The 27,790-nt window shown below is 35.0% G+C and overlaps 1 protein-coding gene across 2 annotated transcripts; it reads left to right on the top strand.

The window, feature by feature from the left end:
- Window positions 1-145: 145 nt before the first annotated feature.
- On the top strand, window positions 146-27,700 carry gnal2 (guanine nucleotide binding protein (G protein), alpha activating activity polypeptide, olfactory type 2). 2 transcript variants are annotated; one of them, XM_084102293.1, is made up of 12 exons: window positions 146-871; window positions 6,904-6,976; window positions 8,332-8,386; window positions 8,483-8,602; window positions 12,125-12,222; window positions 22,373-22,427; window positions 22,571-22,644; window positions 22,801-22,859; window positions 23,256-23,376; window positions 23,479-23,609; window positions 23,928-23,995; window positions 25,886-27,700. In XM_084102293.1, the coding sequence occupies exons 1-12, from the start codon at window positions 397-399 to the stop codon at window positions 26,030-26,032; spliced, it is 1,476 nt and encodes a 491-aa protein (XP_083958419.1). In that variant the 5' UTR covers window positions 146-396; the 3' UTR covers window positions 26,033-27,700. The 2 variants fall into 2 exon arrangements, with proteins under 2 accessions (XP_083958419.1, XP_083958420.1); XM_084102294.1 differs by lacking the exon at window positions 146-871 and adding an exon at window positions 6,246-6,714.
- The last annotated feature ends 90 nt before the right edge of the window (window positions 27,701-27,790 follow it).

Below are 27,790 nucleotides of genomic sequence, written 5' to 3'. Positions count from 1 at the left end.
ATAAAGCAACCTCGGTGCTCAAACAGTCTAGACAACGATCCACCCAGATCCCTCAACGGGGATTTATAAGCACAAATCCCCAAGCGCACCTAGATGACCCCATATGTGTCCGCCGGTTTTGTGCGGCTGGGCTTTTGGTTTCATTACGGTAAGGTGGACCTGCACTGTCAGCACAGGCAGATGTCAGGTGATCAACCGATTATTGCGCGTAGGTTGGACTGTAAGAAATCACAAAATGGCATTTTTTAAATACAAGAGCATCATTTTGGGATTACGCATGGCTGGAAAACGCACCATGTACTACCAGCTCATGTGATGATGCGCTAAATCACTGGGAAATACAGCGTTTGTTGTGTATTTATGATCAAATATCAGCAGTGAGCGCCTGGCCAGATCATGGGGCTGTGTTACAGTCTGCGTCCACGCTTGTTTGGGGACCTCAGTGGATCCATTTCCAACGCCAACTCGGAGTCAGATCACCAGCCTCCGGATCCTGGGATGATGATGATGCCGTCGTGCGTCCGGGGCTCCAGGCATCGCGACGAGGACTCTGGGGGGAATAGCGGGAAGACATCATCCACCTCCCCTTTACGCACCGGGGACGCCGGTAAGATCCCGGCCGGGGAGCTCCGCCGTGGCGACGGGGACCGAGCGCTCATCCAGAACGGTGGAGGTGGAGGAGGAGGAGGAAAGAAGAGGCTGCAGCTGCTCCAGACTCCCAGCAGCGCCCAGAAACACAAGAACTGGGACAAACTGTTGGTGGAGGAGAAGGAGGCCGAGAAGGAGGCCAAGAAAGTCAGCAAGAACATTGACAGGGCCTTGAAGGAACTCAAACGGGAATATAAACAGACGCATCGGCTGCTGCTCTTAGGTGGGTGATGCTGCCATGCCTACTGCATGGTGGCTTTCTTTATTACTATTATTGAAAATGTGTAGGCATTGACGTCATAAAGCAATGCTTAAAATGTATGCTAGCACTATACTTGAAACCTGAGTGAATATAACATATTCTCGATACTTTCCTAATGCCTCATAATACACTTGGAGATCAATCAATACTTATTTTAATGAGCGATACCGATTATTTTAAGGTTTAAATGTCTAGTCTATATACACACACCTATATGCTTGTTTTGTATCTGCTTTTGACACCAATAAACTATAACAATAGACTATGCATAATGGATATTTTCATAGAAATATTAATATAACAATATTATTAAAGTATAACACTGCTTCTAAACAGTGGGATTTGCAAATTAAGTGGAAAACTTAATATATATATATATATATATATATATATAAAAAAAAACATTTCAATAATGAAATATCCATATTATTATTTGTGGAGGTGGATTTGCCATTTGTTTTAATCCATTGCATTGCGTTAAAAGGAAATATGATAATGTGTAACTGGGGTTACAATTATTGTTTACACTTTATTTTTAAGGTGTCATTGTTACAGTGTAATTATATATTTAAGTACTGATTAATATTAATTAACAACATGCACTATAGGGTTAGGGTAGGATTATGGTTTGGTTGAGGGTTAGTTGCATGTAATTATGCATAATTTACTGTTATTACTATGTACATTTTACATATGTAACAAGGACACTGTAAAATAAAGTGTTACCCAATGATTTATTAAAAGATAGAATGCATTGCTATGTATATTACAGGGCATTAAGAATACTTTTATATAATACTTCTATAAATTCAAGCTTCAAGAAACATGATTTTGTCATACATTATGTTATCTGTCTATTTGGTGTATCTCCTATTTACAGTGTTTTGGTCTTGTGGTGGTTTAATTGAGTAAGATTAAGATATCAGAAAATAAAACTGAGCCCATAGATTGTCAGCAAGTGCATGATGCTTTGATAAGATAATAGTATAAGTCACAGTTCAAGAATCTATTACTTTGACCTCTGGGACACTGAAAGATCCTGTGTGTGAGTTGTCAGTTTAATTCTTGGAAGCAACTAAACTGCAAAACTACACACATGCACCTTTGATTTTAAAGTCCCCCTGTTGTCAATACTTTTATCCCTTAACTCATCTTTGATCACCAAAATTACATATTGTAAACGTTTTTCCCTTGAAAAAAAAAATCGTCATGCCTTAAAATGGCTTGACTGTAACTCTACTACACCCTTGCCTCATTTAGTATACGCGGTTCTATGAATATGCAAATGGACCCCGCCTCCACTCACTCACGCCAGCTCAGAGATCCACTCGTTGACGATCACACGTTGATCTGATCGGTTACAAGGTAGTTTGTGACATCAGAAACACCAGCGATTTCAAACCGCTTTGTTTAACTACAGATTTAAGGAGAAAATACTCAGCAATTGTTGTCGACTTATGAATTTGCACATGGTTTGTCTTAAAGCATATTAAAAACACCACAGACATATAAACAACATTTAAAACTTGATTTTCACCACAGGGGGACTTTAAACAACACACCACAGAATAATACTGTATCTATGACTCTATACAGCAGTTTTAAATCCTCTAAAACATTTTCCTCTTTCCACATATGTCTTGAGCACTGGGCTGTAAAGTTTAGTATGTTGCTAAGTAATGTCTGCATACTTGTCTCTAAAGGCATGAATCATTCAGACTAAAGGTATTAGACTTTCCGACGATTCTGATTTCATTCATTTATTGTCCTTTGCTACTGATAACAATCGACTGACTAACTTCTAAACCCACACTGGGAATTTCCAATCTTTCCATACTCTTTTATGCTGCTATCAAATGGCACATGACATAAAGAAGGACAGAAGCCTTGTTGTTAATCTGACCTTCTCGAAGTAAAGGTTCAGTGGGGTTCTATATAGAACCCTAGGGTTCTCGACTCAATTTTAAAGAACACTCTTTATGCCAAAAAGGTGCTATATAAAGAGAAATGCCTTGAATGACTGCATAACACTTTCATGTTTAATAGTTATATTAATTTTACGCAGGTTTCACAGACAAGGCTTAAGCTAGTCCCAGACTAAAATGCATGTTTGAGCTGTTGTAACTGAAAGCAACTTGCCCTGAAATATCTTAAAATATGTCACTGCCATTGTTTTGTCTCAAGATGCACACCCAAATGTTTTTTTCTAAGGCAAATCTACTTAAATGTCCTAATTGAACTAAGGCCTAATCCTGACTTGATCTAAGCCCTGTCTGTGAAACCAGGCCTTTTTCTAGTGATAAAGTAAGTTTTATTTTATCACATTTAATCAAAATAAAAACTGAATTATAACAAAATGAATGAATATTAAATCCATAAAATGATGGGAACCCCTAAAAGGTTCTTGAAGTGCCTGACAGAACCCTATAAAACCCTTTCTTCTGAATCCAGCAACGATTTGGGATCTATTTATCCTTATAAATAGATCCCAAATCATTGCTGGATTCAGAAGAAAAGGTTTTATATAGAACTCTAAAAGGTTCTGTCAGGGAGAGGGCAAATCTTCATGTTTTACCGACACATGGCTCATTTGAACTCTGGCATAGTTGGTCAAACACAAATACAAATACAGAGTGGCATCTCAAATCCTTGCGCATTCAGTGTTGTGAGATTGAAATTTCATAGAGACCAATTAAACAAGTTCGGCTGCAGACAGAGGTGTTGTCAGTTTTTAGAAGTAGATAATTAAAAGAGACAGAGAAGTCATCCAAGATGTGGCTTATAAATTAACTTTAATGTTATCTTTAAGCTTTATGATAGTTATTTTTAGTTCAGAAGAATGACACATCCTTGGGAATGTCTTTGTACAAGTTGTACTGTAACTACTTAAATCAAGAAGTAGATAAAACAGCCCTAAAGTGAATATCATTTCCTTTTAATAGAGGTAACAGGTATTTTTGCCTATGGACTAAATAACATGACTATAGCTTATATTTAATGAATGTGCAGAAATAGCCTATTTTAATGAGCTATAAAGCACGTTTAGTCTAATAATGGACGCCTCACCCGTAAACAGCAAAGAGGGGTGTAGGGCTCGTATTAGCGTTGAATACTTTGATTATGGTTGTACCATAGGGAATCTTTTAGGGCAAAAACAAGAGATTGTCATGCTTCCACTCAAGTTGGTATTGTTCATTTCTGTTGCATTGCAATGTGAAGTGTATGTAAACTGAACTTTGTCACCCTGTAAATAGGTTTTATCATTTACTGAACGTGTACTTTGGCTTTAGCGTGGCCCTAACTGCATATCGCTGGCTAATTGTAATGAAAGCATTATGCAATATGCTCTGTGTTGAAAGGTTTGAGCTTTAGGTCAGAAACATACATGTGCATGGCTTTTGTCCTTGAGTAAATACAAGCTTCAACAATTTTGCCTTCCATTTAATCTAGTGCAGTGAAACAAATTGATCCATGTCTATAAATATCAATATGTGGTATTGTTTTTAAATGCACTGTTAAAAAAAAAAAAAAAAAAAAAAATCCCCTTAATTTAACTTAAAACTAAGTTCAGTTGTTGCCTTACATTCAATATTAAATAAATTAAATCAATTTTGCCTAATTGAATTTGAAATTGAAATTGGAGTTAAAGTAATGGGGAAACATATGTTGCCTTGACTTATTGATAATATCATTTTTTTAACAGTGACTCTTCTTGGTAATGAGAGAAGTTTGAATGAAATTGGTATATTTGAATTGTGTTTAATATATATCCATATCGCCTTTATCAGCTGTTAAAGTAGGGCTTACATAACTTAATTGTATTTGGTATGAATTGTTTTGTTTTATTGTTTGAAAACAATAATTCAGACATTAATTGAAATCCTTTAAAGCTGAGCTCAACTATCACATAATTAATAAAACTAGAGTGGTTTCTGAATGAACAAAACTTCACATGATGTTGCAGCAATGTTTTCATCCTTGTGGCTGGCAAATAGTTGGACCTTAAGTGTTTTTGGTTCTCTAAGTTCTCAGTGATTTTATGCATGTGTAAATATATAGTTATATTTTATAAATTTTAAATTAAAATGTCTAAATCTTAATGTCATTTAACATCCCTAAACCACCATATGCACTTTGTTAGCTTCTGTTTTCTACCCATTTGAGCCAGTACAAGACATTTTCTTATATTTTTTTGACCTTTCATATCTCAGTGTAAAAGTTGATGTGCTGGAAAAGATGCTTTTACATTTTTCTTCATCATAATTTCAATCCATGTTCGATCGTATTCACAAGAATGGAGCTAGTGGTCATATTTGGTTTTCCACAGTTGCTTAGTGGTTTAACAAAACACTCTTCAGTTCACATGAATTTAAAAGCTTTTTTTAGAATGTATATGAGAAGTGAAAGTCATATGTGTTCTTAAGTATAAAATAGGAGAACTGCAATTTCTAAAGAAGTCATTTGGTGATATGCTATTTTTATGAGTATTTAATCAAATATTTCTGTTTGATGCTGATACGACCAGGCCAAATAATTAATCTCAAGGTAAATCAGATGTTCTTGCTGAAGTCACTGTTATGGAAATCGTTTTGTTTCCTTTATATACATTTATATCGTGGAACCCTTGTAGTTGGTGGTAAATTCATTCCCTTCCAGATCTGGCGATGTCATTGGAGTTAAACTTTTTAAAAAAAAGAAGGTATTTTAGGATGAATTTGTGGTTGGTGAACAAAATGTATTGAAATAGTATAACACAACCTTCCTCCTTTTTATTTTAATCAGTGTTTTTTTACTCTCTCACATTTCTGTATTTAACTGGCAATAGCATGTCTAAATGACATAACCGTGTTGGGCAAGTTATGCTTCTTGATTTTGAAAAAAACTATATAGTGTGGTTTTAGAGGGAGCAGACCATTTTAAGACCAGCAAAACCAGCTTAGACTGGTTTAATGTTTTGTTTTTCCAGTATAAAACTTGACAGACTTTAGGACCCAGCCATTCGTCTGCTACAATGATGTAGAAGACCATCTTAAACCATTTAAGATAAGCAAAACCTGCTTAGACTAGTTAATATGTTGTTTTCCCCCCAGTATAAAACGACAGACTTTGAGACCCATCCATTCATCTGCTACAACATAACATCCGCTACACTTTACATTGTAACATTGTTTACTCGCGTTGTTACATTGAAACGTTCGATTTACGATCTCGTTCGTTACAGTGTTTCGACAGTCAGTCAGTCAGTCAGTGACACTTTGTAACAGTTTTCCTGGTTCCGGTCATTACCAGCTGTGGCCGACAGAGGCAGTGCTGAGTTACAGACTACAGCAGAGATACAGGCAGAGAATATCACATAGAAAAAACACAGAGAGGGCGAGAGAACCGAAGAGAAGGGAAGAGCGCCTGGCAGGGGCTCACAGAGACCCCCGGATCCAGATGCAAGTTCATATCCCACCTTACCGATCGATATGTGATCAATTTTATCAATCCCGTCGCTTGAATGACGCCCGGACTGCTTGAGACGTTGTAACGGAGGAGAAACAAAAACCTTCCCGGCGACCTTTTTTTTTCTTTCTGTCTATTGTGGATCATTTTCTCTCTTTGGAATCGGAATTGGATTGATCATTCATAAGGACAGCGCACATATTGGCTTCGAGGGAGTAAGATGGGGTGTTTGGGGAGCAGTAAAACCGAAGACCAGCGCATCGACGAGAAAACACAGCGAGAGGCCAACAAGAAAATAGAGAAACAGTTGCAAAAAGAGAGACAGGCTTATAAAGCCACACATCGACTGTTGTTGTTGGGTAAGAGAAGACTTGAGGCGTTATATCTGACATACGAGAGCCATCCGAGGCTGTGTTTTTAAATGCACCGTGTTTGACAGCTCAATCTGGCATGTCGGATTGTACATATGAAGAACACACACCGTGATATCTGAAGTATCTGAGAGACTTTGCATGTATTCTCACGGCTGTGTTTTTTTGCTTTCGTAGGGGCTGGTGAATCGGGCAAAAGCACTATCGTGAAGCAGATGAAAATTCTTCATGTCAACGGGTTTAATGCGGAGTGAGTTCATGTTTACTGTCCTAATGTCATATATGTGCATGTAAGGGCGGCATATGAAGGTTGGGCCCTGTGTTCAGCCTCGGCATGGCGAAGGAAACACTCGTACATGCTGAAGCTGATAGTGATGTAGCACTACGTGCTATCGGCTAGTGCTTCACTGCAACATCACTGTTAAATGGTCATACAGAATCTGGATGTAGGGAACGCATGGCTGAGAAGTGACTAAAATCAATTACCAAATGCTCATCAGGCCTATGGGTGTTAAAGTTTCTTAAACACTTTTTGCATCCTAAAAATAATTGGAATAGCATGTCTAAATGACATAACTTTGTTGGGCAAGTTATGCTTGTCGAATTTAAAAATAAAATAAAATAATAATTAAATACATATATATATATATATATATATATATATATATATATATATATATATATATATATATATATATAGTCAGTCACACTTTAGATCAGGGTCCAATTCTCACTATTAACTAACTATTAACTATGACTTTTTGCCTCAATAAACTCCTAATTACTGCTTATTAACAGTTTGTAAGGTAGTTTTTACGTTTTTGTATTAGTTGTGTATTGGGTAGGATTAGGGATGTAGAATAAGGTCATGCAGAATAAGGCAACAATATGTGCTTGATAAGTAGTACTAATAAACAGCCAATAAACTAGTAATATGCATGCTATTAAGAAACTAGTTACTAGTGAGAATTGGACCCTAAACTAAAGTGTTACCATATATATATATATATATATATATATATATATGGGGGGAAATAATAAGCATCCTAATATCCTAATGTCATTCCAGTCCGGTATGCTGTTTTTTTTTATTGTTTTTTTTATGTGCAACACAAAATGAGAATGTGTGTCCAACTCCAAACTATATTTGTTTCTAAGAAAGCAACATAAAAGTATTTCAGATATGACATTTCAAGTCTTCTGAAGTCATATGATAGCTGCATTTGAGGAACAGTCTGAAATTCCATTCACTTCAGCTGTCATATTTCATTCTCCATTTCATGATACGTCATGTTTGGTTACATTTTGCCAGAAGCTATGAAGTTTCAGGCTGATTCTCACACTAAGTTATCATATGTCTTCAGAAGGCTTGAAATATCGTGCACAAGTCATATTAGACTGTTTTTTGTTGTTGTTGTCATTAGTTAAAAAAAATTACACCATACAGGTTTGGAATGACATGAGGGTGATTAAATAGTGACAGAATTGTTATTTTTGTGGTGAACGATTCCTAGAACGAGGTGTTGCATATGTGCAGTTCAGCCTTGCATTTTATTTTTCAGATTTTTCTGCCTTTTTACTAAATTTAAATGTTTTCACTTATAGGGAAAAGAAACAGAAAATTCAAGACATTCGCAAGAATGTAAAGGACGCCATCGTGGTAAGTGAGCCGTTCACAGTCCTGATTTAGTTTCTAGAAGTTTTCTGTATCTAATCTCAGTCTCATGGCTCATAACTCTTTGATTTTTATTTCTAGACCATAGTGTCAGCAATGAGCACTTTAATACCACCCGTCCCACTCGCTAATCCAGAGGACCAGTTTAGGATCGACTATATCAAAAGCATAGCGCCGCTCTCTGACTTTGATTACACACAGGTAAGGAGTCTCATTTTCATCATTTACCTAAGATGCTTTCAGTGACATTTGAATTTGTGTAAATGTGTTGAGGCTTTTGAACCGCTTACCGAGAGGTTTTGTATGACTCTTTTGCATGATTGCAGCTTAATTAAAATTATGATTTTTTGCTTGGTCTTTTTAAAAAAAATAAAAGTTTGGATATGTTTCTAAGGAACGTTACTTTATGGGAAGATAGATGCTGACTGCATCTGTTGTTGTTTGAGTTTGTGATTAAATGGGTGGTAAATATTATAATTTTTAAGAATAAGAATAAAAACAAGGCCCGATAATTTTGTCAGCAGTGTGGGAAAAAGTTCTAGCATTTCTAGCCTAAATAATTTTTAAATGCATTTACAGATACATTTTTTACATTTAGCTTTTGTGTATATTTACACACATTTTCAACAGTACTCAAATTATTGTAGTTATATTAAATGGTGGTCAAAATAATGTTTTTTTTTTTTTTTACATGATTAGCATGTTGCTACGATAGCTTGCGTTCAGTTTTTGGTTTGTCATGCATTGCTGTTGTATCTGTGGTTTATGAGCACATCAAGTCAAGTTAAACCACAAGCTTTTTATGTTAAATTACAGGTTTGTGAGGAATATTTTGAGTTCATATGTAGGATTTAATTTCGAAATTGACTAATCCAGGAGGCCTTGACTAATCCACGGGACAGAGAAACACAACGTAGGTTTTCACATTAAATGCATTTGCATCAATTGCTTTAGTCATCAAAAAACTCAGGTCAAAAGATAGTCTTTTTGAAGTTGTCAGTGAGTGATTTTTGTAATGTAGACATTTTATGTTCCTTAAAGTAGGTGTCTGGCATAGGTTTATTCAAACCAATATTTTTACCAGTCATTAGAAGACACAGAAGTCATGGAAAACTTGTCAATGACGTTTTCTTAGCTTTGCTTGTTTTAAGGTATAACTCTGGAATTGGGTGTTTTTTTTCCAGTGAAATATGAAGAATATCATCTGATCTGTCTGAATCAGACTGAAACTGACACTAACTATTAAGTTCTCTCTCTATCATACCGATGCAGTCTGTTAGCTTTAGCTTAGCATATGTTTCTGCTGTGCTTGAGTTTCGTTTGTTAGCATTAGACCGTGTGCAATGGGGTCAGTTATTTTCATTATGATTCTGTTGTGATATTCTAGCACATTTAACGCCTTTGCAGAAAAGCTGGACTGCGGTATGGCAGATGTCTTCAGCCTGTGACTTTTGATTGCACAAATGTTGGCTCTTCTTTTTCAGATTATCATTTTTAGACCGTGTGGACTCTCCTGAAATGGAGATCTTTAATTAGGCAGTTTTAGACCCCAGATCTTTTCTCAGCTCAAATTAAGTCCCTGGATTTCTCTTTAATTAACTAATGGCAGACATTTATATTCACCTGTGAATTCATACATTTTTGAATATTTTGACGGTTGGATTGTAAATACTGGAACTTCCAGAAAGTTCACTTCTTATTTAGAGAGTAGTTTGCTGTTTACTCTTGGGTTCAACAGGTGATAGATACAATATTGACTGCTAACACGTATTATTTGTTTATCTTAAATTTGCATAAAATTTGCAAGATTACACTGGAGGAAGTACTGAATCCAGATAGAAATAACACTTTACAATAAGGTTTCATTTGTTAACTTTAGTTAGTTAGTATGAACTAACAAGGAACGATGCTTCTACAGCATTTATTAATCTTAACTAATGTTAATCTCAACATTTACTAAAATATATTTAGCCCAAAAGTTGTATGTGTTAATATTAGTTTATGCCCTGTGAACGAACATGAACATTTTTAATCATTAACATTAAAAATTAATGAATGCTGTAAGAATATATTGCTCATTGTTAGTTCATGTTAGTTAATGCATTAACCAATGTTAAATCTGTGAAGCCCCTAAAGCCCCTAGGTCAGTGCTTTTGCGTTTCTTTAGGGAACGCAAAAGTTTTGTGAGAAAATGCAAAAGCATTGGAATATATATATATATATATATATATATATATATATAATTTTTTTTTTTTTTTTTTTTTTTTTTTTTTTTTCTCCCATCTCTCATTTTTTTAAATCACCATGATTGATTTAGAGGCTTCGTACAAATGAGTCCTTGTTATAAAGTACTTTATAACAATGAGATTAGAAACATTGACACACAAAAGTGTTCCTGTGCTGTTACTTCCTTCAGTAGATATTCAGTGGTTCATGAGAAATATATTTACATTTTTCTACTAGGGCCGCACGATATATTGAAATTATCGAAATATCACAAATGAACATATCGCAATGGCTTGCGATTACTGCATGATTTTTAATACTCCAAAATATTACAGAAAATCCAAGTTTTAGGTCGACGCAGACAGCAGAGAGTAGATTGGACACATTTTTTGTTACATACATGTGACATGCTTAATGTTATTATGTGCAATAAGTGAAGTATTCATGCGCACAGAAAGCCGCCTCTCGGACCCCATGTGATCCTGAATTCAGTTCTCTTCCAAATACACACAAAATTATGTAAAAATGCCCATCTTCGAGAAAGAAAGCGTGTGTATAACAATGTATTGGATCCGTGCATCTCTTAAAGTGACAGCAGCCTAATAAACCTGCTTCCGCCTGTGTCGTTTGTTGTTTGATTAACATTAATCACAAAGAGAAAATCACTCACTGCTTGAGACTGAATAACTTTCGCAGCTTTAATTCATACAGTGAAGACTAAGCAGTGTTTTATTTTTACATTTGATAATTCAATTTCTGTTGTTAACCCTAATGTAGGCTTACCTAAACCCCCTGGTTACACTGACATTAAAATCACACTTACTTTTTATGTAATGCTAAATGCAAATGCTATGCAAATGTAAATGCTAAATGCTAAATAACACTGCTGTTCACTTTCAGAAGTTGTAGGGATGCTTTCTTCTCGCAAAAAAGAATGTGAAACATTTATGTTGGTTATATCATTTTCAGGTTTTAAATATATTTTAAACAGAATTTTATTTTACACTTTATCGATTATCGTATTGGATATCGAATATCACGTTATTTAAAAAGTTATCTTATTTTCTTCAATATTGTGCAGCCCTATTTTCGACTAATATTTGGTCATAAGCTCTGAAAAGTACATGAATGTTAAAAGTAATGTACTGAAATATGAGCTAGTAAAATGAGCTAGTATTTTAAGCTTTATGTAAAGTTTCAAACAAACTAAGATAGAAACTAGCATTTGAATGCTTGCATGATGAGATGTGCTCGAAGCAGTGCTTGAATCCACAGTGGTGGGCCTGTGTGATCAGTCAGTCTATTTCCAGAACAGCCAAAAGGCTTTTAACCAAAACACATTTTATGAATGTAGCTGGAAGTATGTAGTGGTATCAGTTCAAGAAATATCTCTTAAATGAAGCGAGGCAGACACCGTTCTAAAAATGGTTGCTAAATTCAATCATTTAGTTTTTAGCATGCAAACATATAAACATTTATTTTATTTTTTTTCCACAGGAGTTTTTCGACCATGCGAAGAAGCTCTGGGATGATGAAGGCGTCAAGGCCTGTTATGAACGGTCCAACGAATATCAACTAATCGATTGTGCGCATTAGTAAGTATAAGGTTTATCATAATAGTTAACCTATGATGATGGTGGCTTTTTGTGAACTGGCATAATTAAAAGTGAAGTTGATTGCATATTGCTTAAGATGCAGCTACAAAATGTCTTCTGCAAGAGTTCTTCTCTGTTGATATTTATGATTTTAGCACAAATTAAAAGGAACCACTAAACAGCACAAACAAATAATCACATCTATTATTTATGGTCCTAGTGGTCGTTGCAGTCAGTCATTTGGTTTTACTGATGTTTTAAACAGAATCTCTTTATCTGAATTGTATTTATGCTGTGGTTATAGTGTGTTAATTTGAATCTAATGGGAATATATTCAGTAAACATTTCAGTACTCAGTATGGGCCTGTTCAAAAGTTTGGGGCCGGTCATGATTTTTGTTTTTGAGTCTCTTTTCTCATTTATTTGATTATAAATGGTAATAAAAATGGTTATATTGTTAATATTATGAAAGTATTATTTTATAAAAAGTATAAAAATGGTAATATTGTTAATATTATGAAAGTATTATTTTATAAAAAGTATAAAAATGGTTATATTGTGAATATTATGCAAGTATTATTTTATAAAAAGTATAAAAATGGTAATATTGTTAATATTATGAAAGTATTATTTTTCTATTTGAATATATTTTAAAATGTAATTTATTCCTGTGATCAAAGCTGAATTTTCAGCTTCATTACTCCAGTCTTCAGTGTCACATGATCCTTCAGAAATCATTCTGATATGCTGATTTGCTGCTCGAGAAACATTTATGTTTATAATTAACCATGTTGAAAACAGTTTTTGTAGAAACCGTGATATTTTTTTTAAGGATTCTTTATTAATAAAAAGTAAGGATTTATTTGAAATCTAAATCTTTTGTAACAGAAGTGTAGGTATTTATTGTGACACTAACAACTGACTAGTTGATTAATGAGGCAAACTATCACTGACAGTGCTGTGCTTTATCTGTCTGACATGGAAAACATTCTCGGAAAAGTTGCATCTGTAAACCAGTTCAGGCTACCAACGAATTAGTCTGTTTTGAAAATATGTCGTTTTTGCACATCCCTGTAAGGAACGTGCCTGATCAGGTTCAGATGAACCTGAAACCAACCTATTTATTCAAGGGCTTCCTTAAGACGTCCAGGCAGCTGACTACAAACATGTCGTATATGTATTTAAGTGTCTTTGCCTTTGAAATGGTGCGTGAATCTGTTTTTACGTGCACTGTTGGCTTTTTTAGGCCAGTGCTGACGTTTGTCCTGTACAACAGTGGCCGTGTGTCAGGTATGAAAGTGTGAGGAGGGTGGTCAGGTCATGGGAGTTGGTCAGCCGCTTTGTAGGACGCAGATACCATCACCAGCCAGTGCAGGGCCTGACACATAATGGCGACTGTTGTCTCTCAGTCAGAAAAGGCCCGGAGATACTCAGAGAATCATACAGACACCCAGCTGCTCTCAATACAGGCTTGTTCTTTGTGGAAGACTTTTACAATACTGAGAATTCCTCTGTTATACAACTTTGAATCAATGTCTGCTCAGATATGTTAGCTGTGATCCAGGTCGATCTAGGGGTGTGCAGTCGTTGAGAAAGTTTTCAGATAAATTTAATTGCTTCCACTTTGTTGTACTTTGCCCCTGCAGAACTCGCCCTCATGATTCCAGGGTAGCGATGCGCAAATTATCAAAATAAAACGGAAATCGCGGTTTAAATGATTATATGCGCTATTACTATAACTAATTATATAACATTCATTTGTGAACACAACATGAGGAAACAATCTTTCCTGTGCATGGTTTTCAGTTCAAATAAAAGTTTGTTGGTTTAACATTTGAAAATAAAGCAATTCTGTACAGATTTTACAGATGTAATGTAAAATGTAAATTATTATAAAATATTATTATAGTGTTTTTTTAACTGTAAAATATTACAGTAGTAATATTTCTTATTTTAACTATACTAGCATCCACACCAGCGGATGATATCGTTCTGTTTATTATCTGGAGTCAGGACGCGCTGCCGCTTTAAATGCTCAAGCTCTTTAATGCAGGATGGATTCTGATTGGCTGTCAATGTTTTTATGTTCATCAGCTGGAAGTATTGGTTCTGAAAGTGATTCCAACGATATTGTTTCTCTGCGCCATTATCGTTATAGTTGTGGTGTGGAGTCTACTATTCTTTTATATTATGGTTATAGTTATCGTCCGTAGTGTGAACGGATTTAAGTCCGTGAGATTTGTACGCCTGTTTTTGTCCACCCAGGTGTTAATTCAATTACCTTGAAAAGTAATAGCACACATTTCCTCAACAAACCACATGATTTGGAGGTCTCATTCAAACAACACAAATGTTGCAGGGCGAGTTATGCACTAAAATTTAATAGTTCAAAACACCAACCCTGAGCGAGAACAATTATGATATTTATGCTGGCTTTAGCAAACATCTGTAATCCAATAATTATATCTCTCATTATTATACCAGTAATAAACTATTATATCTCTCTTTAGACTTTCGACATTATATTTGACATCACATCACTATATAGATATAAAAATCCATAATTTAAGAGAAACCATCATTCAATCTAAAAAGCCATAGAAAAATACAGTAAAATGCACTATTTTCTTTGCTAAATAAACAGAAGAATATATGTAGTATTAAATTTATAATATTTATTTAAAAAAGTAATATTTTTTTACCACGACATTTTAAAGCTTGTAAAATGCCATGCACTGTTCAGACTAAAGCTCTACAAATTTAAAAAAGTGATTATTGTATGTTGTGCATTTATTTATTTATGTTTCCTGGTTGGGTTACCAAAAATGCAGATGATAATTTATCAAATGTATATTAAAATGTTATATACATATTGTAGTTTGCAAAATGTTATGTATATGTGTGGTAGGCACACTCAAACAGGAAATATATAAATAAAAAAATATAATGCATTCACAACACAACAGGCCTACTCACATTGCTATCGGAGAGTATTACAATTTTTTTCAATTGTTAGAATTATGCTCAACCAGAAAGTGGCATTTGTTAGTCAAATGTTTTGCAATTATTTATGCTACTGTACCTCAATACTGTAAATCTGAGCAGATGTAAATCTATAGCAAACTCTTATGTTATAATCAAGCTGTTTTATCGCAATGCATCTTAACTGGCCTTTGGCCTGTGAGATCACTGAACGATCCCTCGTGATTTTGTGACATCTGTCTGTGTTCGTTTCTATTTCTCTATTGCGTGTCTATTTTAAGGCTGAAAGAAAACGGATTACATGTCAATGTCAAACCGCCGAGACGCACAAATACACGTTTGTACACGAGTGAGAGCGTGCTGTTGTGATAGAGGACACTTGTACAGAAACAGTGAAAGCAGCAGTCCGAGCTAGAGAGATCCCAGTTGTGTGTGTGTGTGTGTGTGTGTGTGTGTTCTGTATGGAGATTGTGTTTGGGCTGTCTGTCCCCCTCCTCCCTCCACCAGAGCTTATGTAAAGGAACAGCGCAGCCGGGGCAAGCAGGAGCTATTTATAGCACAGCACTGCAGAGCACTCACTGGTGGAGGGTGTCACGTGTGTGTGTGTGTGTGTGTGTGTGTGTGCGCGCCGCCGAATCAAAGGGAGTATCCCGGCAATGCGCGTAAACAAAGGAAGGTCAGAAAGAGAAGGTGAGGCGCAGAAAGGGCCTGTGTGTGTGTGTGTGTGTGTGTGTGTGTGTGTGTGTGTGTGTGTGTGTGTGTGTGCAGTTATACATATCAGACCCTCATAAGTGCTTAAAGGGAATAAACATTCACTGATGTACAGCGGCGCTCTCTCTTTCTCTTCTTTTTTTTCCTGCCTTTTCTTACATAGATACACAAACAAACACGCACATGTGCAGTTGATAAAAATAGCAACAGATTATGAATTCCTTTTTTAGCATTTCGGATTTCTGTTTCGAGATTTTTGCCAGCATTTACCTAAAAATAGAACGACCCCACACAACTGCTCAGAGCTATGAAAACCAGTAATGATTATTAAACCATCATGCAATTGTATTAATGTTACGTACCATCAATTCAAAATGTATGAATCTTTTTTTTATGGAATATTGGAGCATTTATTATAAATGATTTATCTGTGCACTTTTTCTGTAACTCGTGTGCTCTCGTAACCTTTAATCAATGTAACAACAGGGAAGAAAAGACAATCGCAACTTCCTTTTCACGCTGACTTTGAATATAGTTTTTAATATGATTTACAATAGACAGATATCTTGTGTCAAGTGTGTTACTTTAACGCATGTAGGTTACTTTACTTTTTATTCTGTAATTAATTTATTTCCTCTGGTCCCACAGATGTAAAATTTTATATTAGCAACATAATTTTATATTTGTAAAAATATACAAATGTGGTCCCACAAATATGAGAATTATTTTAGCAACATTTTTATTTTTTTAAACCGTTTTGCTGGAAAGCAATAACAAATGATGCGACTCATTACTGATTTGCTTATAATCTTCAATGGGTTCGAACTAAACGAAAGACTAAATTATTTTACATTATAAAGAGTATAATTGTTTGTGTGACAATTAATCATCAGCACAAAATTCATGATCATGACAGGCTTAGTTGCATTCTTAAATTATATTTAAATTTATTTACATTTGTGCATTTGGCAGATGCTTTGCATTTAAGCTTTACATTTTTTTTTTTTTTTCAGTTCATGCATAAACAAATATTTATAATAACAACTTCTTTCAATAATTACAAGTCCAAACCCAATAAAAACCAGAAGTTTGTTTAGCCTCGGTTATAATCTCAAAAGTGTGTCTGATCTTGTCAGATTCGGATCCTAGTCTACTCTCTTTTACTGTTGTGCTTGCTGTAAAGAAAAGGGCATAATCTCAACAGTTAAAGTTTGTAACTTTTAAAAGTTTTGTTGATTGGAAGAGGTTCTGTATTACAGGAGAAATGCAAGCTCAAAAAAATAGCTTTCTTAAGCCCTATTTGGACGGGATTAACTTTACAAGGGTAGATGAGTAATGTAATTTTAGCACAGGACATCTGTAATATTAATGGCCCATTCGTCACCCTCATGTCGTCATGTGCGAATTACGTTGCTTCCTGATATCACGTGCGCAAATATATAAAACAGTTATGTCCGGTTGAACGATGTATTAATTAACTTCAGATTGGATTGTGTTGGTAATAGGCACTCGTGCCTCTAACAAGTGCTTCGATCTTCTTTCTGATCTGAATGGTGTGTGGAAAACACTTGAGTTTTGCCACAGACTTGTCCCAGCGTCTAGAACGCAACTGTATGCTTTTTCAAGCGTCTCCATACTTGAAAAACTGTGGAAAACTACTTTTAAACAGGAAATGACGGAATATTTACGTACATATTTACAGCGGGTCTATTCGCACGGGATTAGTATTACCTGAGGTCATTTTTCAGACCTTTTTACTGAAGGTAAAAGTCGCCGTAATCTTTACTGACATTGTCCATAATGATCACTGATATGGCACATTCAGACGGGACTAAAATCACAGAGAAGCCGAATAGGGCTTTAGTCTAATTCAAATGAGTGCAACAGTCGATTCCGGAAGTAAAAAAATCCTTCTTTTTCTCCATAGGGAAACTGATTTTGAACGAGAACTTAGAAACCTTCAAAAACAGACCTACTGTGAGCTACGAGGTTGTTAATTGATTGTATTTGCTTCCGTTGAAGCCATTAGCCTGCATTATTTCAGCTTATTTGATTTCCTATTTAAAAAACTACATTACCCATGATGCTGTACAGAAAAATCCACTAATCAAAAAGTTCTTAGGCTCCGCCCCCTCCCATGAAGCACTGCAAATAACGTAATCAAGTCGATCTCTATACGCTCTCAAAATACTGAAATGTATGTGTATATATATGCATATTTTGCAATAAACTTAAAATATATTGTTTAGATTTGTCAACATTTGTAAATGAGTAGTTTTATATTTATCCATTGTTCTCAATTTGCTTATGCTGTTCGCAGTGCTTCATGGGATTGTAGTTCTTTCCCTCACTAAGTACAGTCTTGTACCTTTGTGTTTTTGTCCGATTTTCAAAAACTTATTTTGCTTCAGATCAAAGTTTTAGTGTTGTGATTCACGCTTGTAGCTGATTGGCTTGGTTCATGGCTTATAAAGACGACTTTTAAAAAATCCCTATGGAAAAAAAGGGCGGGCAGTCATACACTCTATGATCTAATAAGAAACCTTGCACCGATACTCACAGCTGTAGAGCCGTTGTTCTCAATAGGACATGTGAAACGTGTTCAAACATTCCCATATTGTTCAGTGTGAACTGGATTTACAGGTTTTGGAATGACTCCCGGTACAATTTCTTGTTTCCCCTGTGATCTAGAATCAACCTCATGTTCCTAAACAGCGTACAAAGCGCCCATCGAGTACAATCTGGGCTTTATTATCTTATCTTGTCTTATCTTATCTTTGGTACAGAACATTCTCAAGACTAGCAAGAACCACAAAGATGAATCAGATTAACCGTGTGAGACTTTTAACCGTGTTATTTTCGACGAAGAGCGACGAAGCAGATTAAATGAAATTAAAATAAACACGCATTCAAAATAACTATTTTACAATGCATCATTTTATGTCTGAAATCTGATTGTCATGCTATATATACACGTAATGAGATATATATATATATATATATATATATATATATATATATATATATATAGTTTATCAGTTAACATGAATATATATATATATATACACACACACACACATACACACACATACAAATATATATATATATATACACACACACACATACACACACACACACACACACACACATACACACACAAACATATATATATTCATGTTAACTGATAAACTATATATATGTATATATGTGTGTGTGTGTGTGTGTGTATGTTCATTAGTTAACATGAACTAGCAATGAAAAATACTTCTAAAGCATTTATTTATCTTAGTTCATATTAATTTCAACATTTGCTAATTCTTTAAGAAAATCAAGTTGTATTTTTTATTTTATTTAATGGACTTGAGCTAACATGAATTAACAATGAATAGTTGTATTTTATTAACTGATGTTAACAAAGATTAATAAACACTGTAACAAATGTATTTCTCATTGTAAGTACATCTTAGTTAATGAAGTGCAAGAAGTTACCATTGTTTTTATAGAATTATACAGTTTTGAATTTTATATTTAATGTTATAGAAAATTTGTTATATAAAGTACCTAGATAATTTTTTTGTTTTGTTTGTTTCTATAATAATATATTTGTTTTATAGTATATTATTTTTAATACCATAATCAAATTAAATATCTTTGGTTTTAGCTTCAAATCCAATTAAGATGAAGTTTAAAGTAACTTGATTAGTTCTTTGTGATGTTACGCAAAAATGATAGTTTTTGTTGACATTTGATCGTAAGAGTCAGTCTGTGAATTTCAGTATATTTTGTTCTGCCTGAATGAATATGTTTGGATGTTTCTTCTGACCGTCGTGTCGAGACTGATCCCACGTAAGACGGTCTGTGGACTCGTCGTGCAAATCGTGTCTAGTTTATCCTGTATGGCTGATTTTTTTAATAGTCATTAGATGTATGGTCACTGTTTTTTCAGAGCGCTCATATTAAAATAAAGATGCAGTTTTGGTTGCTCAGCCTTCACAACTCAAACACAGATCCGACATGTGCCCTCTGGAGGTGAACACTGGAAATGCAAGGCCATATTTGATGCTGGTGAAGTGCATTTTGGGATGCATAGGTGTTATTTACATTTTGTATGGGCGATTTTGTCCCCGCGCTTTATGAAACGGCTCACGCCAAAGATGACAGCAACAGATGATTCTTCTGGATCAACACAAGCAATTCAGTGTATGTTTATTATAATGAGTGGTGGAATTTGTAATGTTTTGCTGACTAATTGTTGAGGTTATTATAAGTTGTCAAAAGTTACAATGTTCAGAGGAAATTTTCTTGTTCCAATCTGTCGTTATCTGTTCGGAAAACAAAATGCAAAGAAATGTGCTCCTGATTTTATTTATTTATTTTTTTCACTTTTTTTGTGTGTGTTCGAAGATTTAATTTACAATATTAAAGATAGTATGATCAGGTATATTTGAAAGACTTTCATTAGATGGTCAATAATTGGCATTTGATGCTTAGTGGCAAATATCTAATATATTTATTTTGTAAATATTATATTATTGTATATTTCTGTGGTCAGTAACATATTTAACCCAGAATATTATTTTAAATGCTGAAGTGTAATTGCACATTTGGGGTCAGGGAGTTTGGGGTCTGGTTGCGAAGTCTCTTATGGTTAACATTTATTTGATCAAAAATACAGTTAATTCAGTAATATTGTCAAATATTATTGCAGTTTAAAATAATAGTGTTTACATTTTATTTAAAATAATAAATGTTTTCTATTGTAAAATACTTGAAAATGTAATTTATTCCTGTGATCAAAGCTGAATTTTCAGCATCATTACTCCAGTCTTCAGTGTCACATGATCCTTCAGAAATTAGTCTTATGCTTCGTTCATCTGTTGTCTCGATTATTTACCATGTCGTAATTACTGTAATTTCGAGACAACATGTGACCCGTTGTACTCTGAGCCGTTCAGAAGATTCCCAGTTTACAAGTTCTACAAGGACGGACGTGAATGCTTTTTACAAGTTGGAATCTTGTAATTATGATGGCTCAAGAAACATTTCTTTTTATTATCAATGTTGAAAACGGTTGTGCTGCTTAATATTTTTGTGGAAACCCTGATTTTTCTTTTCAGGATTCTTTGATGAATAGAAAGTTTTAAAACAGCATTGAGTCTTTACCCATCACTTTTGTTTCAATTGATCTATCCTTGCTATTATTGAGTTAAAAGTATTGACCTGATAATTAGTAGTGTTTTATACTTTATATGCATTTTCACATCTGAAAGAAATGCTCCAACGTCATATAAAAGCAAGAGTCGAGATCTCCACACAAACCTATTTTTCTTAATCTTTTTATCTTTTTTTTTTTCTTTTTTTTTGCCAATGTCGTTACAGATTGTCTTGTTGTCACAAGCTTGTGGGATGAGTCTATATTTGTCTCTGTTAGTGCTGATAGCACTAATATCACATGATGGTCACAGAGTGTTGGGCTAATATTCTGCCTTTCTGCAGGGAAGTAAGAGAAAGATATGGGCTTGTTATCTAACATTCTTCAGCTGCGTACTTGCTGTAGGGATGCTTTCATGGGTTCAGTTCTCATTCACATCCAATGAGTATATATATATATATATATATATATATATATATATATATATATATATATATATATATATATATATATATATATATATATGAATATTTTTGATACAGCAACAACCGGTATATCTAGACCACCTTCAAATGGCATTGTTTGAATGAGAGCATTGCTTCTTCTTTGATAGTTTTTGCCACTTTTAATACCGTTTGAAATGATGAAAGTAACCAAGTCTCATCTGAGACACAATCAAAGTGTTTTTGAAGACTATTGTGTAGATATATTTTTTTCTAGTGTCAGTGACACTGGTACTTGAGCAGTGTCTTTGATATAATTTGTGACTATCGTTATCATTTGTTATTGCAAGTCACTGATATGGTGTTTGTATGTGTGTGTATATGTATATATGTATATGTGTATAAATGTATCACGGCTTCCCAAAAATATGATGCAGGACAGCTGTTTCAACATTGATAATAAAAATAAATGTTTCTTGAGCAGCAAATCATCATATTAGAATGATTTGTGAAGGATCATGTGACACTAAAGACTGGAGTAATGATGCTGAAAATTCAGCTTTGATCACAGGAATAAATTACACTTGAAAATATATTCAAATAGAAAACAGCTGTTTTAAATTGTAATAATATTACTGGTTTTTTTTATCAAACAAATGCAGCCTCAGTGCATTTTGTAAAAAAAGAAAAGAAAAATTCTTACTGACCTCAAACCTTTGAACATTAGATAGATAGATAGATAGATAGATAGATAGATAGATAGATTCTGAATTCTGTAGTTTGGTCATGAAAATATATTTATTAATGAAAAACCAACTTGTGTAAAGTTGATTTAACTTTTTCTTCATTTGTGTCTCTACAGCTTTCTTGACCGGATTGATGCAGTAAGACAAAGCGACTACACACCAACAGACCAGGTACTGTTTGAGCTCTTCCAAAAACACACACTGTGTTCATTTGTAGATGAGAGACGGCATGAGACGCTTTGTAAATGGCTCGCTCTTTATTTTCCAGTAATTGTCCTTTCCCTAACACTTTCTCTCAATCTTTCTTCATACAGGACTTGCTTCGCTGCCGAGTGTTAACATCAGGGATCTTTGAGACGCGATTTCAAGTAGACAAAGTCAACTTTCAGTGAGTTCACTTACTTATTAAAAAGCTCCATAGAAACATATTAAAGATTGTACAGTGGATATTACTGTAAGTGTTGAAGTGCCATGTCTTCGTATGTCCACTAGAGGGACACATTTCACTTCCTATAAACCTCATGTCTCTGTTCTTCTCTTTCAGTATGTTTGATGTAGGAGGTCAGAGAGACGAAAGAAGAAAATGGATTCAGTGTTTTAATGGTACATTAAGTGTGTGTGAATTTGAGAGTGTGAATTTATGTGCCTTGCCGCCAGTTGCACATGCATGTCAAACAAGTTTAAAGTGCCCATGTTACGCTGTTTTAAAGTCTCCTACAGTAGGTTAACATGCATCCAAGGTCAAAAAAACATGAGACGAATCGTTTCAGACAGTTCAGAATTCGATTATTTCTTTTGAGAGACAATAACTCCATTTATCTGCACTTTGATCTTTGTAACTTTGAAGACCTTGGCTTTTACATTCACAAAAAGTCATATCACACACTACATGAAAGGTAATATCCGAAAAAGCATAATAGGGGCACTTTATTGTGTGATCTTTAACAATTTCACATTTGAAGTACTATTTTGAAGAAAATATTTGCTGTTTCTCTGCAGACGTCACAGCGATCATCTTTGTGGTAGCGAGCAGCAGCTACAACATGGTCATAAGGGAAGACAACAACACAAACAGGCTACGGGAAGCACTTGCTCTTTTTCGCAGTATCTGGAACAACAGGTGAAACTTCATTTTCTCATTCCTTTTTTATAGCTTGTTTTTAAGTGCAAGTGCAAGCTTAACTGACCCCTGGGCTCTGTATTTCCCCCCTTCTTTCTGCAGATGGTTACGAACAATTTCTGTCATATTGTTCCTTAACAAACAGGACATGCTGGCAGAGAAAGTATTAGCTGGGAAATCTAAAATTGAAGATTATTTCCCTGAATATGCTTGTTACACCATACCAGATAAAGGTTAGACTTTTCACCCAGACACACACATCACTAAAGACCCAGAAATCCCGAAAAAAGTACTGAAGTTTTCATATAAGTGGGTAGTTGACAAATAATTGACATTTTTGGGTTAAAGGAAAAGTGAAAAATCTGTCATGAAAAATGATGTAAAAGTATCATAAACGTAGTCCAAATTACTTTGCACTATATTTGTGTGAGTTAGAGAGTTGAACTTGAGAATCTGATCAGTTGGATTCACAAGCGTTCAGTTTTGTGAAGTGAATCGACTGATTGATGTGCAGGACAGTGTGTGTTAATCTGTTGACTCTTCTATTTTAGTAACTCCTGAACCAGGTGAAGATCCCAGAGTGACAAGAGCCAAGTTTTTCATTCGTGACGAGTTTCTGGTTAGTATTTTTATTTGTCTATTGCAGTCACAGTTTAGACTGATTCACTTTGTTGTGCTTTTTCCTAGCAAATTATTCCTAGTTTATTATGAAATGATGGATTATGCCCTGTTGATGGGCAGTTTATTGAAATCCACCAATAATCTATTTTATCAACATTTTTGACCACTATTTACACTTCTCTACACAATCCACTTAATCCGGTAAACTGACAGTCGGTGCCATCTTGTGGACATCCAAAGAACAAACATGTTTACTTCATTTTCAGCATTAATCATCATCCACACTCTGATTCATTGGATTCACTCAGTTGTGTAGTTCATGCAATTCTTCATGGTTTGTGGGTTTGATAAAAAAGCTAATAATTAATTAAATAGTAAAAGTATAAAATAAAAAATACGTTAAAAAACATAAATGAAAACAATAAAAATAAACCATGCTATAATGATGATTTTTTTTTTAAATATATATTTTTTATTATATATTTATACTAAAATGTATATATACATTTAATAAATTCAATAAATCACCTGATAAAATTATATATATATATATATATGTATATTAGGGCTGGGGGAATTAACGCGTTAATCTTTGCGATTAATTTGCGCAATTAACGCAGCACTTTTTTTTTTTGCCTCGTTTTAATGACTTCCTGTTGCGGCTGCTATTGAAAAGGCCGAAAATATGCCGTCCCGCCCCTCCGTGTTTGGCGATCAGGTTTCATTCTCGCGCAGCTTTCATGAGCGGGTCTTTTCCGCGCCGCGCTCTCCGTTCCGTGTGTGTGTGTGTGTGTGTGTGTGTGTGTGTCGAAGTCCGTTCAAGGTGATGATACACACTTTTTGAGCAATGCTGCTGGGCAATCTTGCCGAGAGATTGTTGTTTGGGCACTTTCCCATTGAAAATGGGCAATACATTTTTATCTGGATAATTTAGATTGGTCATGGGCCCTGTGTCTCATCTGGTTGTCTGTTGACGGCAACATTGCCCAGCAACATTGCTCAAAAAGTTGCCCTGTGTATCATCACCTTTAAATAACGTGAAATTTCTCAGTAGTAGACTTCTGTTTGCAATAGCCCTACTGAGCTGGTATAGTCATGCTGGGCAACAATGGTAAAATGACCTGCTCTGATCACATGCTCTGGTAATAATAGCTTTGTAGGACTATATTTTATTTTGATAATTAGTAAAAAAAAAAAAAAAAAAAATGTTAAATTGATTATGTTGATTGATTATTGAAAAAGAATAATATATTGATATATTGATGTTTAATATTATTTTAATACAGGGCTATTTTCTGTTCCTTTTTTTTCCTGTGTTGTTTAATTAGGTGATTCTAAGTTTAAATATTGATGATTACAAGCTTGGGGGAAATGCAATTAATTGCAATTAATTACAGCAAATTGTGCAATTAATTAGTTTTTTTTTTTTTATCGATTCCCAGCCCTAATATATATTATATTCTGCTCATAAAGCCGCCTCTCAACACTAAATTTAGTTATTTTTCGCTGCTTATTGCACTTAAATGGTCAAATACACACAAAATTATGTATAATATACACATCAGTAAATGTTAAATTATTGACTATAACTATAAATCGCGGCCTAATTCAAGTACGTCAAAGGGGTTCGGTAGATGAAAAAGTTTAAGAAACCCTGTGTTAAACTGATTCAGAGTTTTTTTTTATTAAAAGTGATTTATTAATCACATTAATGACTGGGTTCTGTTGTAGACATTTGTACTGAGTGTTGTCCAGTCAAATTGATGTACATAAATATTGTTTAATTACTTTTGTTAAATATTGTTAAACTACAAACAAATTTTTTTTGGATCAATTCTAGTAATCATATGAAACGCCTAATTGTAACTGTCCACCTCTCTCTTCACAGAGGATCAGTACAGAGAGCGGAGACGGCCGTCACTACTGTTATCCCCATTTTACATGTGCAGTGGACACGGAAAACATCCGCCGGGTCTTCAACGACTGCCGAGACATCATCCAGAGAATGCACCTGCGGCAGTACGAGCTCTTGTGATCGGCGGGACCCTGCGCTCTCTACCAACGTGTCTCCAAACTCCGCAGACAAAGAATACTACTGACGTTTGGCACACCACACTTCGGTTTTTACTCGTTTTATTTTAACTCATGATTCGGGGCGGGCGGTCGATCGGTGGGCTGGAAGGCGGAGAGGGTCACTGGGTTTCCCCCCATGTTTTTATTTGGATTGCCTTTATTTTTGCCATTCCATGAAGCCTCTGGCTACCTCCTTTTTTTTTTAAATTAAAATAAAAAATTATATCGTCGTGTATATTTTCTGGCTCCCGCCAGATTATGAAGATCGCATCACCTTGTGACCTCCAGGAGTCCTAGTCTCGCGCCCCGAACCTTGATCTTCTGACCTATAGGGCTCTCTGCTGCTCTTTCTGTTTCCGAACACTGAAGATCGCCCACGGACAGAGGCGGGGACGGGGTGGGGGGGGGGCTAGGGGTTGTCGAACACTGGGCAAACGAAGTGAAGTAATGCACTTTTCCATCCGGTTTTGACTGACGTTTTTCTTTACGAAGATGGACACACAATGTAGCATCACATCATGAATTTCTGTCCCACTCAAGGCTTGTGGACAGGTCAGAGGATGGTGGGAATGGCCACGCCCCTTTCACTGGAAGGAGGCGGGGCATTTGAAACGAGGAGGAGGGGCTCCGGGAACATTGCTGAAGCCTCAGTTAGCTCTTGAGAACATGATGGCAAAACATCCGTGAAAAGAAACGCCCCATTTCTTATCGTTTTAGTTTCTTATCTTGTGCAGACTGTGCAAGGTTTGATTTTTTTTTTTTTTCTTTTTTTTTCTTTCCTTTCCTGTACAGACTATAAAATGTTATATTATTTTGTACAACTTTATTGAAAGAGAGTAAAAAATCTACTTGTAGATCTTTGTGCCTTGATTATGGCTGTACCTGTAAATGAAGCTGATACATATGTTTTTGACTGCGCTGTACAGCTTGATGTCACCCCTGTCGGCAGAAGGGACTGTGGATGGGGACCTACTCTGTAGAGTTTAGTTTCTTTTCTTTCTTTTTTTTCTCGTTTTTGTTTTTCTGCTTTGTTTATATAAAAAGAGAAAAAGTTCTTTATTAAAAAAAAACAACAATAAATATAGGAAAGAAAATCTTAACCTGTATACATTATGCAAATTGACCCCCTTACCTGCGGTTATGATCGGACGAAACGGCACCATGCCTTTCTTCTCGTTTTTTTGTTTGTTTTCCGTTTCGTTTTAATTCTCAGCTTTAAAAACAGAAAAATTGAAGAAAAAAAAAGTGTCCAAAATCACAACCTGGTGTTGTTTTCAAAGGAACCTTTTTGGATATGAAGTATGTCTGATATATACACACACGTTTGTGTCTGTGAGTGCGTGCGTGTTCACGTACAGGAGACAAACATTGAGCCACAGACGCATGACATTTGTGTATGAGTGTGTGTGTGCGCGTGTGTGTGCAAGAGTGCATTGTGTGCACTCTTTTATAAATGTGCGTACATGTAAATTTATACGTCTATATAAATATATATGTACAATTCTACATGTTTAATTATGTGTGTGTTGGTGTATACATACTTTAGTATGTATACAGTGAAGATGTGTACTTACACACATAGGTAAGCATGTCTAGAGTGAAATGAATAAATGAGAGTGCAATATTGAAAGCAACTGTGCGTGTCCGACGATTTTCACCATACACAATATAGACAGTAAATAGTAAACTGAAAGGTTTTTTTTACTTGTATTTCTTTAAT

This window comes from Abramis brama, assembly GCF_963993115.1.
Source record: "Abramis brama genome assembly, chromosome: 24".
NCBI classification, from domain to species: Eukaryota; Metazoa; Chordata; class Actinopteri; order Cypriniformes; family Leuciscidae; genus Abramis; species Abramis brama.
Note: the sequence above shows the minus strand (reverse complement) of the source record. Positions and strands in the feature narration are given on the sequence as shown.

Bases quoted from the DNA above. Each gene is read 5' to 3' on its own strand.
- gnal2 (XM_084102293.1), top strand. From the start codon at position 397: ATGGGGCTGTGTTACAGTCTGCGTCCACGCTTGTTTGGGGACCTCAGT. The intron at 22,428-22,570 runs GTACTGTTTGAG...TTCTTCATACAG, and splicing joins ACTACACACCAACAGACCAG to GACTTGCTTCGCTGCCGAGT. The intron at 23,996-25,885 runs GTTAGTATTTTT...CTCTCTTCACAG, and splicing joins TCATTCGTGACGAGTTTCTG to AGGATCAGTACAGAGAGCGG.